Below are 15,417 nucleotides of genomic sequence, written 5' to 3'. Positions count from 1 at the left end.
TAAAAACCAAGATGTTGTGTCCTATTTTTAGGATGGTATTTGGCCAAAACTATGTGCCTTCAGTTGTGTGTTATATATGGCATTCAGAAGTGGTGCCAATTGTTTTTGACCAGCCCCTATTTTTGACTCTCTGAGTCTAATTTAATTGAACATGAAATCATGTGGAAATGTCTGCCCACCTTCTAGACATTTAAAAAAGCCCTAGGAGGACTTCCCTGGTGGCGCAGTGGTTAAGAATCCGCCTACCAGTGCAGGGGACACAGGTTTGAGCCCTGGTCCAGGAAGATCCCACATGCCGAGGAGCAGCTCAGCCTGTGTGCCACAACTACTGAGCCTGTGCTCTAGAGCCTGCGTGCCACAACTACTGAGCCCATGTGCCACAACTACTGAAGCCCGCATGCCCTAGTGCCCGTACTCCGCAACAAGAGAAGCTACTCCGCAAGCAATGAGAAGCCTGTGCACCGCAAGGAAGACTAGCCCCCACTCGTTGCAACTAGAGAAAGCCTGCGTGCAGCAGTGAAGATCCAACGCAGCCAAAAGTAAATAAATAAATAATAAATAAAATAAAAAAGCCCTAGGAGAGGAGCCTAAGTTCTCATACCAGCTTTACCACTACAGTGAAGCTGATGTATTATCAGCTTTGAGCCTTGTCATCAGGTTATGTCACTCACTCCTAATTATTGTCATCTGCTGACATCTGCTTCATGTTTTGACTATCGTGGCTCCTGTGCACTGTCTCTCTGGCAGTACTCCTATCTTAATTCTTGGCAATTGTAATACATTCATACCTGATTCTTCCAGTTCTCTCCCACTTGGTTTCTTGGCCTTCTGTACTCCAGTGATCTCAACCACTTTCACTTGCTTGGTCATACCCTAGACCAGTGGTTCTCAATTTGGGGCAATTTTGTGTTATCTGGAGGTATTTTGGTTGTTACGACTGGGGGGCTGGTATTATTGACATCTAGTTGGTAGAGGCCGTGGATGCTGCTAAAGATACTACAAATGCTCAGGACAGTCCTGAACAGTAAAGAATTGTCTAGTCCAAAATGTCAGTAGTTGCTGAGGTTGAGAAACTCTTCCCTAGACCTTGTTATTGTTATCCTCCCTAATCTCTATCTTAAACATTTCACTTCTGCTGCCTGTCTTTCCAGCTCACTCCCTATAGAATCCCTACCCCAACAATTCTTTGACCTACCAATACCTCCAAGCTATTGATCCCTTACCTTTTCACACCCCTCTTCTTACCCAGCTTAAATTCCATTGTTGATCATTATAATCATGCTGGTGTATATGGCTCCCTTTCTTGTAAAACCCAGCCTTGTATGAATCCAGCTCTCCACCTACTCCATGCCCATATCCATGTGACTTTGTATAGATGGAATGAAACACCCAGCCTTACTGACTAGTCCCACTTTGAGTTCATGATCGTGAGCCTCAAGTGGACCTTTAATGCTGCCCTCTGTTCCAAGTTCATTCATATTTCTGCTCTCTAGATGAGCACTTTAACACTTTCTCATGCCTTCTCAAAACCCCAAACCTCCTCCCCCGTACTCACTTTTTGTTAATGACCTTGGTTCTTACTCCATCAAGAAAATTGAAGTAATAAGAAAACAACTTCCACAGACTCTCTCTGTCCCATCTACCCACCTACCAGCATCTGTACTCACATACTCTGCCTGTCTGCCTAACTATTACCATATACTATGGATTAAATATTTGTGTCCTCCCAAAATTCGTATGTTGAAACCTGATGCCCAGTGTGATGGTATTAAGAGGTGGGGTCCTCATGACTGGGATTAGTGCCTTTATGAAAGAGACCCCAGAGAGCTCCCTCACTCTTTCTACCATGTGAGGACACAACAAGAAGGTGCTGTCTGTGAACCAGAAAGCAGGTCCTTACCAGATGTTGAGTCTGCTGGCACCTTGATCTTGCACTTCCCAGTCTCCAGAACTATCAGCCACCCAGTCTATGGTATTCTGTCATAGAAGCTCAGGCTAAGATACCATAGATGAACTATCCATTGTCCTTTCTAACTGAAACCCCTCTACTCGCAGACTGGATTCTATCCTGTCTCACCTACTCCAGGCTCTCACTCTAGTTATTTTACCCTCCTTGTCTTACATGAGCAAATTTTCAATCTCTTCTAGATCATTTCCATCAGAATATAAACTTTCTCCCTTCTTAAAAATTCAAAAACAACAATTAATTATTCTTGCCATACTACTACCTACCCCTCCCCCCACTGAAATATTGCCTGCTTTTTTTGTCTCTTGCTGGAAAGCTCTTTGAAAGAATTGTCTGTACTTGCTTTCTGCAATTCCTCTCCTGTCCTTCCTTCCTTCCTAATATTTATTTATTTTTGGCTGCGTCGTGTCTTAGTTGCAGCATGCGGGATCTTTTGTTGTGGCGTGTGGGCTCTTCGTTGTGGCTCGCAGGCTTTTCTCTAGTTGTGGCATGTGGGCTCCAGAGCTCGTGGCGCATGGGCTCAGTAGTTGCGGTGCGTAGGCTTAGTTGCCCTGTGGCATGTGGGATCTTAGTTCCCCAACCAGGGATCGAGCCTGCATCCCCTGCATTGGAAGGCAGATTCTTAACCACTGGACCACCAAGGGAAGTCCCATCTCCTACTCTTTCTTAAGCACTCCAGATAGGCCTTTGCCTCCATCTCTCCACTCATACTGTTCTCATCAAGGTCATCAGCAATTTCTGTGTTAGGTAGTTCACTGGTCAGTTTTCAGTCTTCATCTGATTTATTAGCTGCCTCTGATAAAGCTCCACCCATATACTTTATTTATTTATTTATTCACTTGGCTTCCAGGATACCTCATGCTCTCTTGGTTTTCTTCTAATCTCATTGTTTGCTCTTTCTCTGTTTCCTTTGCTTGTTCCTCTTGTTTTCCCTCACCTGGAATATCCAGGGTCCAGTACTTGATCTTCTTCTCTTCATTATCTGCATTCACTTTTTTGATGATACAGTTAAGCTTCTTGGCCTTAAATGTTCTTTTTTATATGCTGATATCTCTCAAATGTATATGCTGATATCTCAAATGTATACTCTCAGGTCAGACCTTTCTTCTGAACTCCAGGCTTCTATATCTAACTGCCTACTAGCTATCTCCACTTATATGTCTAACAGGCACCTCAAGTTGAACATTTCCAAGACTGAACTCCTGATCCTCCCACCCAAAATCTGTTCTATTCCACAACTTCCCCAACTCAGTTGATGACAACTCCATCTTTTCAGTTCCGGCCAAAAGTTTTGTTATCATTCTGGACTCTTGTCTTTCTCTTAGACTCTGCATCTAACTGTTCAATAAATCTTGTTGGCTGTGACTTCAAAGGATATCTTGACTTTTTCCCACTTCCACTGATATTACCCCTGGATAGAACTAAGTATTTATTTTACTGTGATGGCCTCTAACTGGTCTCTCTGCTTCTATAATTGCTGCTTCATTGACTTTTCTAAATGCAGCAACCAGTGATCCTTTAAAACAAACTGTGTCAGATTCCATCATTTTTCCACTCAAAATCTTGCAGTGACTCTTCATGTTACTCAGTCATTGTTTAAAGGATCTATATAATTTGGACTTCTGTGATGTGTTGTTCACAGACTCCTCCTTTCTCATTTGACTTTAGTCAAATTAGCTTCCTCACTCTGAATGCACCAAATGAAATGCACCAAATGCTCTTTCCTAAAGGCTTTTGCTCCAGTTGTTTTCTCTGCCTGGAATGTTCTTCCCCCAGATAACGGTAATATCCCCATCTCCTTCAAGTCCTCTTTTCTGAATGAGGCCTTCCCTGAGCATGCTATTAAATCTGCAGCCTGCGTCCCTGCTCTGCTCCCCACGCTCCCATCCTCTTCACCCTGTTCTACTTTGTATAGTATATTGTTTACAGTCTGCCTCTCCATCCCCCACTGCAATGGCAGCCCCAAGCAGTCAGGAATCTTTTCTGTTTTATTCACTGTTATATACAAAGCTCCTAGAAAAGTGCCTGACACATGATAGGTGCTCAAAAAATATTTGTTCAGTTGAATTGATGAATTGAATCAAGTGATCCTGGGCATCTCACTCATTTGGTCTGTATCTTAATTTCTAAGTCTGTTAGGTGGAGATCTCTGCCCCCTCTATCTAATAGATTTGTCAAGACAATTAGATTTGTCAAGAATTAGTGATGGCAGGTAATATAGCATATGGAAGCTTTAGTATAAAGTGCTATATAGATGGGATATGGTATTATTGAGAATTCTTTGCTTGTCCCTCTCCTTATCAGTACCAGACTATTATCGTTTGGTGTTAAAGTGGAGCAAAATTGTATATAGAATTTCTTTAGATTTTTATGATTTATTCCTGAGTATAACCTTCTGAAAGTAGGATCACATATAATAATCCCTGTTTCATAAATGAAAATCTTGAGGTAAAAGTAAGATAAATTATTGCACCCAGGTTATTAGATTTTTTTTCTAGATTAATAATGATAACGAGAGTCCTGAGTTCCAAGGCTGTGGTGGGTTTTTTCACTAAACCATTTATCTCTCTAGATATGTGTTAGTGTTGAACACTAAACATTTTGGCAGCAAGTTTATGTATCAAAACAATTGTGTTTACTTACTGTGGAATCTAAAATAGTCAAACGCATAGAAGCACAGAGCAGAATGGTGGTTGGCAGGGGCTGGGGTAAGAGGAAATGGGGAGGTAATGGTCAAAGGGTACAGAGTTTCAGTTATGCAAAATAAATAAGTTCTAGAGACCTACTGTTCAGCACAGTGCCTATAGCTAACTGGATTGTATACTGAAAATCTAGTAAGAGGGTAGATCTTACGTTAAGTGTTCTTAACACACACACACACCCCCCCCCCAATAAAGGGGACAAGAGGAAATGTTGGGAAGTGATGGGTATGTATATGTCTGTGGCCTTGATGGTGGTGACGGTTTCACGGGTGTATACTTATCCCCAAGCTTGCTGAGTTGTGTCCATTAAATATGTGCCGCTTCTTACATGTCCATCATACTTCAGTAAAGTGATTTTAAAACAAACGAACAATTGTGTTTAAAAAAAACCCAAAGAGCCACCTCCTTTAGTAATACTTGATTGTGTCTAGAATGTGCCAGGTCTGTGTTCTAAGGTTAGTGGCAGCAGAGGTAAAGGAGCTGGACTGGATTGCCTCAACAAGTTAGAGTGTAAAAATCCCTCATATTTTTATGTGGACTTTTCCCCTGTCAGTGTGATGTTCCATACTCTGATTCTGGTTAAGGCCTTGGTTGGGTTCTATCCACCTTTCACAAGGCTGTGAATTCATGTTTTGTGGGGAATAAGTGCTCTCTTCTGCAGATTTTATTGTTTCTATTTCCTCTGAAATTAAACTGTTACTTCCACTGTAAACAAAGACGTAGATTAAATTTATTGAGCATCTATTATTTGCCAGGCTGTGTTAAAGTCAAAAGATAAGTAAAATGTAGGCCTTATCGTCAAGGAGACAGTCTAATATGGGAGACCGATGTTTTAAGTGCATATAATGTAGTATGTGTGATAAGTACGATGCTAGAAACATGTACCAGCTAGATACATGGCACAGTAAATGACCAATATGATAAGGAAAGAAAGATGCTGATCAAAAAGAAATTTATACATATACATACATGTATTATTATTGATAATAATTGATTTTTAATTAATTGTCTTCATGGCAATGAGAGTCTATTTTCTTATGGCCCAGTGTGTTTAGTAAAAGTACAACTGAAGTAAAAGAACAACTACCTGGCAAGGATAGAAAGGGAGAAAATGAGGGTTGGGTAAACAGTGCATTATTTTCTTTCTAAAAGACACTTTGACTTTTGGTAGTTGGTAACTCAGTTTGTTATTCAGTCCCTTTTCTAAGGAGAATTGATCTGTGGATAGTGACAGTAATAGTGTTTCTTTTATGATAGAGGTAATTTTCTCAGGACCATAATGTGTCTTTTAAAACTCATACACAAATGTAATTGGATCTATAATAAGTCAGAGTAAGACAGATACCCTATGATCTCTCTTATATGTAGAATCTAAAAAATAAATAATAATAATAATAAAAACCCAAGCTCATAGATACAGAGAACAGATTGGTGGTTGCCAGAGACAGGGAGTGGGGAATGGGAGAATGTGTGACCTGTTTTTAATTTTTGTTTTTGGTTGAAACAAACTGAATTAAAAAAAAAAAGTCATACACAAATGTAAGTGAATCTATTCCACACTGTCTAGAAGTACACTGGACACTTTGGCTACATCCCCATCTTGTTGAGCCAGAAGAGAATTCTTGTTCAAAGGAGAGCACTCTCAGGATAAGAATCTGCCTCCATTCCCCTCAGTGAGGACTTGTAAAAAGGGCAGGATATGCCTTCTTCACTGTTTTTGCCCTAGTTTAGGCTCCTTGTTTGTTTAGGTCATTGATGTAGGAACCCATAAATGGGTTCCTGCTTTTTTGCTTCCATTTTCTCCCTCAGCTTCCCTCTCTAATTCATTCTCAGCATTCTTACTAGACTATACTTAACTAGTATTTTAGTTCTAAACACAAATCCAGTTATGTTGTTCTCCTTCACGAAAATCATTAATGGCTCTCCATTTGCCCATAGCATCAAATCCATGTCCTTTAAAAATATTATTTAAGGTGCCTTGTCATCCAGCGACAGACTTTGTTCTAGCATAATCGCCCACCATGTCTTTCCACCCAGTCTGTACCCTAGCCATACTGGTTATCTTGTCATACATCAATGTAGATGAGGCACCTGTCAACATTTAACATGCCATGTACTTTATTTACTGTGTTTGTCTGCCTCCTTCTATTAAGGGTGAGCTTCATCACGTGGATCGTGATTTTTGTGTTAGGTTAACTGTAGTATCTCTACCACCTTATAACAGCACCTTTCACATAGTAGGTGCTTGGTAAATTTGCATGCCTGAATGAATTTTTAAAAGCCAAACTATTTTAACATAAGTAAGTACACCAGGATTAATATTTAGTGTTTCCTATGTGCCAAAGACTGTTTCTCTTACTATTTTTAATCAGGTTGAGAATTCTGTTTCTCACATTAAAAAAGATAATTTTTAAAGTTTTATTCAAGATACTGGTAATGGGGAATATGTTGTTAATGACCTGCTTTAAAAAGAATATGATGTAATACATATACTGAGAAATTATATTCTAGGTAACATTTTTCTTTAAGTGAGGAATAAGAAACTAAGTTGTCTTCCCTCAATAGCTGGTCTATAAACAGAAATCTTTATGCAGATGAACCATTTAGTTTTCCATATGTTCTGTGATCAAAATGCTGAATTACCACAGATTGCAGAGTGCAGATTTCTACCAGAAAAAAAGGTTGTTTCTTTTTTTAGGTTGCTAATTTTTTTTCACTATTAAAATTTATTTCAAGTTGCAATTCAGTGCTTGGAGACAGTTTTTAAAATCAGCGCAGAAGATACACATCTAGCAGTTTCACAGCCTTTGACAGAAATGTTCACAAATTCCTTCTGTAAGGTAAGCTGTCTTTGTTTTCTCATTAGTATCTCATTTTCTAAGTATGACTGCAGTATTATGTTGGATTGTTAATATTTGAGGGGCCAGGCTTTAAGTAACTAACTTCTTCCTGGGTATAAGATAGTTGGTCCACGTGGATGATTTGGGACATAAAATATAACTTTTAATGTGCTTTAGATTTTCATATTAGTAACTCTTCTCATCCTTTCACCTTCTTTTATATTTAATGATATATCGTAGTTGACTTCTTAAGTCCTTTACAGTATCCGGGTGTTTTTAGATTTCTGACATCTGAATTGATATTCCCCGAAAACATGAAATACAAGTTAAAAGTAAAAGTCTTAATGTTTAGGAAGAAACCATATAGAAGAGGAATCATCAGGAATTGCATCATCATTTTGAAGCAGATTTTATCAAATTTGGCCATTGATGGGGCTGTTTAAACAGGGAAAGGTTCAGGGTCAGTGTGCAAAACCAAGACTGAAATCCAAGTGTTCTGATCTCTGCTCCCTAGGACTGTTTACATGGTCTCTGGTTTCTGGCCTTTTCAGGAAATATGAACTATAAGATTGAAAAATCTTAAGGCTAGTGAGTTTAGGGCCACAGGGGGTCTGCCCAGGTGGTTTTTCATTACATTTTGGTGCCACGTGAACCTCTTTTATTATTGTAACTCTGTATTCAAGCTTCAGTACAGAATGAGGAACTCAGGAGAGGAGCTGAAACATGCAGGGTATACTTCAACTTGGCAGGGACATGGCTGAGAATACTGCACAGACTGTTTTTAGAATTTGTTGGGAAGAGGTTCTTAGAGTTGCAATGAAAATGGTAATTTGGCAGTAAACTGCTCCCTCTTTTTATACTTGGAAAAAGGATAATACAGTTATACATTAATTCATCAAACAGATGAATTCTAATTATCTGACAAGATGCAAGGAGATAGTGGAATATCTCCGTGGTCCTTTTGTTTTCTTTGGTTTCTGTGGTTCTTTCATTTTCTGAGCTTGTGGCATCCTTAGGGAGCCCTATTTCAGAGGCTGAGAATGGCTATGGCAGAAGACGACCTTCTTTACTCCGAGATGCCCGAGAGGCTTGTGGGTGAGACGGCACTTGGATTTGCTCACTCTTTAGCTCCTGTTATCATTGACTAGTACTGAAGAGATCAATACTTCTTTTTTTCCTCCTAGGAAGCTCAGATTGATTGAATAGAGCTCTTTTTTTTCTTCTTCTATTTCTCTCTGATTGTACTTAATTGTAAAAATTTGTTGCTTACTATTTTAAAAATATAGTTTCTTAAAACTGGCTCCAGGGCTTCCCTGGTGGCACAGTGGTTGAGTGTCCGCCTGCCGATGCAGGGGACACAGGTTCATGTCCTGGTCCGGGAAGATTCCCACATGCTGCGGAGCGGCTAGGCCCGTGAGCCATGGCCGCTGAGCCTGCGCGTCCGGAGCCTGTGCTCCGCAACAGGAGAGGCCACAACAGTGAGAGGCCCGCGTACCGCAAAAAATAAATAAATAAATATGGTACATAGGTATATTGACTACAAATTATACTTTTTTGAAAATTATAAACATTTATGAACTTCGGAGTCAAGTTTAACAACAACACAATTTAAAAAGAATCTTCCAAAAATGGAAAAATACAGTTTCCAGTGCCACTCAAGACATTTCTAAATTTTCATTTAGTTTTCATAAGCACTTTGGTTTGAACCTTATTGAAAAAGAGGTTTGAGGATGATAGTAGGTGCTAAAAACAGGAATCTTATACTGCTTATTATCTTTTTTTTTTTTGCTTTACGCGGGCCTCTCACTGTTGTGGCCTCTCCCGTTGCGGAGCACAGGCTCCAGACATGCAGGCTCAGCGGCGATGGCTCACGGGCCCAGCTGCTCCGCGGCATGTGGGATCTTCCCGGACTGGGGCATGAACCCGTGTCCCCTGCATCGGCAGGCAGACTGTCAACCACTGCGCCACCAGGGAAGCCCATGCTTATTATCTTAATGAGGAAATAAATCTATGACCATTGTTTTAAAAAGTTTGGACAATATGAAAGGATATAAAGAAGAGACTGAAAATCCTACTTCCAAATATTCCTACTGTTAACCTTTTGTGTATACCTTTCCAGTCTTTGATTTTTAGCCTGTGTGCATGTGAATGTATGTGCATATATTTAAACAATAAGATCATATTATAAATGCTTTTTTTGGTACCTGTGGATTTGACTTTCTCTTAGGATATTAACATTATGTTTCAAAATTTTCACTAAACAATCCTTTGAGCATAATTCTATTACTACTCTTTGTATACTGATTCTGTTTTTGTTTATGAAGTAGGATTTCTAGATACAGCGAAAGCAAGTAAAAAAAAATTGATTCACAGTTGCCCATTTTTTTCTAGAAAAAATTCCACATATTTGTTTTTCTAATAAAAGTATGTTGGGGGACTTTTTCCCTGTTTCTTGCAGACAGTGTTATTTAGATGTTAGATGTCATGACATAGATTTACAGATGATGTACTAAATAATTATTACTTTAATTTATAGTTCTCTGGGATGACTCTTTATGTAGCTAAATGGAAGTACATTGTATTTTATTTAATTTCAGAATGACATTCTGCCTCTCTCAAACTCAGTGCCTGAAGATGTGGGAAAAGCTGACCAATTAAAAGATGAAGGTGAATATTTCATAGAAAAATTACTTAGTAAAGCTTTCTGAAACTCTAGGGAAAGTGACTCTGTCACCCAATAAGATTCTGGTTTGTACTGCCAAGACGGGGTTGTCGTAAGTCCTTGTGGCATTTGTGAAACAGAAATGAGCATGGAAATAGAGAATGGCTTATGAACAATATAGGTATGGCTTGCTTCAAGAGAAGCAGATCTGTTGTGAGTAAAACTTGCAAAACATGTCACTGAAGGGTTGATTATTTGCAACTGTATTTGCTGTGTGTACTCTAGGATCCCAAATTCTTTATGCTTAATCAAAGACATGAAAATGATTTTCAGTATTATTTTTAACTTTTGTATATTTAGCATTTTTGAGTTCTTTGAAATTTAATATATGTATATGGCACTTAAGGATTTATTAACTAGCACACATGATTACTGTTATTAAATTTTCTAATAGTGACTATTGAAGCATACTTGATTTTAATAAATAAGTCACCATTGAGGATCTGTGTTCAGTTTTTATATCATGTCAGTTTTGTTGAGCTATAGAGGCAAGCCAGGTCAGGCCTACAAGATTTGTACTAAGGAGCTGTAGGGCAGAGTCCTGATCTTTACCAGTGAATGAGAGCCAACAAAGACCCCGTCCTATAGGCAGAGAGTTATTAGGGAATGTGCAATGTTCTGAAGCTGTACACAAATGGTTCAGAACCATTTTCTGGCCTTTTCTTTAGTTTATACTCTGAAGAAGGCAGTTGAGTTTTTTCTTTAAAAAATTGGTGGTTGTGTAAAAAGGTAGATATGGAAAAGAGTATGCTTTTCCTATTCCTCGGGCATGGTCCTTTCTATTAGGTCTATAAATTACACTATATCACTGCTTTTAATGGCTGCATAGTGTTCCATGGTACTGTTAGACCGTGATTTACTTACCTAGACAGATAATTTTGTAATCCTAAGTAAAGCTGTCTTAATATCTTTGTCTATATTTATTTTCACTATTGTGTGATTATCTTCTTTGGATTACATTAGAAAATGCTGTGTTTCCTACAAATAGACTGGTTTCAGTTTTCAATTTTTTATTTCCTCTAAGAAATCTTATCACTACAGTGACTTAAAATTTTAGAATTAGGACTTTCGTAAATTACATGTAAAATAAAGTAACCAGATCCTCATTGTCATTTGAATTATAGTATTCTCCAAAGAATTTGCATTTGAACTATCCAGATACAAATGCATTTTTCATATATTATTCTCACTGAAACAATTTAATCTGATGTTTCTTTTTCCTTCTACTTAGACTTTTGTAGTGTGTGAAATCCTCAGTGATGTAATATATGCTCCACTAACATTTTGCTTTTGCAGCTCTCTTGTTTTAGCTCTAGTACTAAATGGCAAATTGAAATTTTATTTTTGTCCCTCATATTTACTCCCTCTGCATGGCAGAACATTGGGAGACTGCATTCCCTGTAGAGTTTGTTTTGATATAATGAATGTTAGTAAGTTGAGGGTTGGAAGGAGATGCAGAATGAGGCTCATTTACTGTGGCAGCATGGGTAAACTGAAGTACTTACTGCTTGTGGCTTTAACCAAAAGCTCTTAATCTTTGTTTTCACTAAGACATGTCACATCTAAGACATGTTACACATAAAGTTAAAGCAATTGTCATACAGATTTTGCTATTCGTGTGAAAACAAATGGCCACGGTAGACTGTCAAGCATAGGGTTATTACAGGCTGCATGTTATACTTACCTGTGTTAATCAGGGCTTCTGGCCAGCTAGTACCTTCCTGGAAGGTTGCTTTCAAATATTTTTGTGTGCTTTGCTTCTGAAGAGCTGCAATAAGATCAGACAAAACCAAGAAGGGTTCATTGCTGTAATTCCCTGCCATGTCACAGAAGTAAAGGCATATCTCAAAGGGTTGTCTTGAGGATTAAAGGAGACAGGAGAGTTCTGTGTATAAATATAGAGTGCTGTGCAGTGCCTAGTTATATTTATCTTCACAAATATCTGTGTCCTGAGTTTTTGTATATTGAATATTTTCTGACTTGAAGCTTTTTATCATTAATATCGCTATATATATCTTTAGTATCTGTACACTTAGTGTGGTTTACGGGAAAAGACATACACTAGGTTTTACTACTACCCAAGAAATGCCATCCCAAGGCAAAAAGACCCAATGGCAACAAGAAAATCCACGTAACCCAGAGAATTTAAATCTTTTACATGGAAGAAGCAAATCTATTTAAGTACTGAGGCTAATGTAGTTAATTTCTTGCTCAATCATAAAAGCTATGTAACCTTTTGGCTTCATTTCTTTTTGGGGGTGGAGATGTAAATTAATTTTTTTAGCTTTAAAAATACAGCTTTATTGAGCTATAATTGACGTACCATGCGATTTACTGTAACATGTATGAATTCATTGGTTTTTAGTATGTACACAGAGTTGTGTAGCCATCACCACAATTTTAGAACATTTTATCATCCCAAAGAGAAATTATGTAGAAATCACTTTTTATATTCATTTAGCAATCACTCTTTATATTCATTTCTGCTTCTTAATTTGAAGTAACGTTTGTATGATTTTAGGTACTCTTATCTACATGTCTTTCCTTTAATCTTACTGTTATCTGCAAATTTACACTCTCCTCCCATTAAGTAGCTAATGATCTGTTAAGAAAACAAGGCTAATAGGAGAGCTTCTGGTTCAGAGAAAGCTGGAAGGAATAATAGAGGCTTTTGAGATGTAAACACTTCCTCGTAATCCCAGTGTTTTAAAAATTTCAATTTTGAGCATTGGTTCTTATTAGTGATCATGACACTTCTTTTCTGTTTGATGGATTACAGAAGATAGCCACAAGAAATCCCTTATTTTGCCGACCAGTCGTTAATATAGCTAAATTATTGCCAGATGTGTCTGCAGAAGCCCTTCCTGAAGATCAGTATGCTGTGGGCTAGCTGTGGTATCTGAAATTCTGTCTTTCTAGAAATTAATCTCCAATAATCTTCTTTAAGAGAGAATCTATCTCTGGAAGGGATAGCACATAAAAATATCTGCCAATGACATTGACATGAGTAGTTTTACTAGCTTACCCTCACCACATGTTCTGAGGGCTTGCTCATCAGCAGGTGCATGTTTTGACAGGGAAGGAATGGAGGACCAGGTCCAGACTGAGATAGTGATTGTGGAGGGTGGTCCACCTGGAATGGGGTGGGGCAGCTCTAATAGGAAAGAGAGAGATGAAGATAAGGAAGGTGAGAAGAGATTAGGTTTTGCCAAGAGGTAATCATAATTGTTACACTTACTCACTTATTGAAGTCTGGTTTTATAACATATTAAAAGATTAATTTTGTTTTTCATCTTTATTGGAGAACAATTGCTTTACAATGGTGTGTTAGTTTCTGCTTTATAACAAAGTGAATCAGTTATACATATACATATGTTCCCATATCTCTTCCCTCTTGCGTCTCCCTCCCTCCCACCCTCCCTATCCCACCCCTCCAGGTGGTCACAAAGCACCGAGCTGATCTCCCTGTGCTATGCGGCTGCTTCCCACTAGCTAGCTATTTTATGTTTGGTAGTGTATAGAGTCTTTAAAAAATTAATTTTTGAGAGTGGCATGGTCAAAGATTAATTTTTTAAAGACTCTCCGTTGTTAAAAATCATTCAAACACACTGAAAGCTAAGGGGTATCAACTCTATAGTACAATATAAAATTTATTTCCAGTATGAATGAAAAATCATGTTGCTGACCTTCGTATTACTGTAGTTTCTATGATTAAAATTTATCTTCCAGACTTTTTTTTTCTGTATATTGTACTTACTGTACCTATTGGTTATTTTAGGCAATAACCACATGAAAGAAGAAAATTATGCTGCTGCAGTGGATTGTTACACACAGGCGATAGAATTGGATCCAAATAATGCAGTTTATTATTGTAACAGGTAAACTGGCACTGTTGTGGCAGGTTTACAGTTGTTAAACATTTGCATTAATAGCTCTGAAGGAGTTTTTTATAGCTCCGTAAAATTTGTTTTTTTATTTAGAAAATTTCGAACGTTTGGAAACATATAAAAGAAGGAAAAAATAAGCTCATAAATTTACCACTTAGAGGCAACCACTGTTACTAATAACCTTTTGGCATATGTTGTTTGATGTAAGAGTAATCAATTTCAGATTAATCTTTATTCACTAGGCATATCACAAACACGTTCTTATTTTATTTAAATCCTTCATAAACATTATTTAAATGAATACAAATTAGTCTGTCATTACCTCTTAATCTTTTTTATATATCTAGCACCTTTCATTGTGGCTGGCAAACAAGCAGTATTATTTTTTAATAAATTGATAGCTGTACCTTACTTTGCCTTACTTTGCTTTGTCCTACTGGTGGACATTGAAGGTGTCCCTTTTTTTCCCAATATTATAAAGCTGCAATGAACATCTTTGTTTCTAATATTATTTTCTGGACTTAAGATTTTCTAGACTTTGTATCTATCCTTGGAAATGCACTCAGTTGGTCTAACAGTATAAACATTTAAAAATTTATTGATGCTAATTTCAAAATTGTTCCAGATTCTTTGAAAATATTTTGAAAATTCTTTTCTTCCCCTAGGATATGTGAGTGTATCTGTTTTTACCACAGCCTTATCAGCACTAAGTACTTGAATTATTATTGTTAATTTAATATTATTCTTATTTTAATAGTGATTTGTAATTTACATTTAATTACTGGTGAGGTTGGGCATTTTTCAAATGTTGGCCATTTGTGGTTTTCTTTTTCTCTCTAAATTATTTGTACCTGTGCCAGGCCTCATCCTGTTTGACCTCAGACATTTCTTCCCTTCCCTTTTCTGCCCTTTTTAACAGAGGGTCTGACCCCTGCAGGCTATGTTTCCCAGGCTCCTTTGACACCTCGGTTTTGTCTGTGTTCAGCCATGGGAGGTACTGGCAGGAGATTGGAGGGCAGAAGGAAGGCAGAAGTTGGGTATTTCTTCCCCTCTTTTTACATCAGGGTGTTTATCCAGCAGGGGCTGCTTCTCCTCCTTGTCTCCAGCTCCCACCCAAGATACCCGCTATGGTCCCAGCTTTTTCCAGGTGACATTGGGTTTTGGGCTCTGCACTCTGTTCTGTCTTAGGGACGGTAATGGCTTCCTGCTGTTGCTAATCTCTGCATTGATGCACAACCCCCTGTTTGGCATCTCAGTTCTTCCATCAGCTATGTAATGAATTCCCTGCACTAAATTTTTT

The 15,417-nt window shown here is 38.1% G+C and overlaps 1 protein-coding gene across 2 annotated transcripts in view; it reads left to right on the top strand.

Annotated features, from left to right (window-relative positions):
* The window catches only part of SGTB (small glutamine rich tetratricopeptide repeat co-chaperone beta), a 45,382-nt gene that overhangs the window by 3,013 nt on the left and 26,952 nt on the right, over positions 1 to 15,417 (top strand). For both annotated transcript variants that reach the window (XM_060143017.1, XM_060143016.1), the window contains exons 3-5: positions 7,405 to 7,508; positions 10,106 to 10,175; positions 14,009 to 14,108. In XM_060143017.1, the coding sequence (XP_059999000.1) occupies positions 7,405 to 7,508; positions 10,106 to 10,175; positions 14,009 to 14,108 (274 nt within the window). The remainder of the gene's footprint in view (positions 1 to 7,404; positions 7,509 to 10,105; positions 10,176 to 14,008; positions 14,109 to 15,417) is intronic.

Source organism: Lagenorhynchus albirostris, chromosome 3, assembly GCF_949774975.1.
Source record: "Lagenorhynchus albirostris chromosome 3, mLagAlb1.1, whole genome shotgun sequence".
In the NCBI taxonomy this organism is placed as follows: domain Eukaryota; kingdom Metazoa; phylum Chordata; class Mammalia; order Artiodactyla; family Delphinidae; genus Lagenorhynchus; species Lagenorhynchus albirostris.
This window is presented reverse-complemented; position numbering and strand designations above follow the sequence as displayed.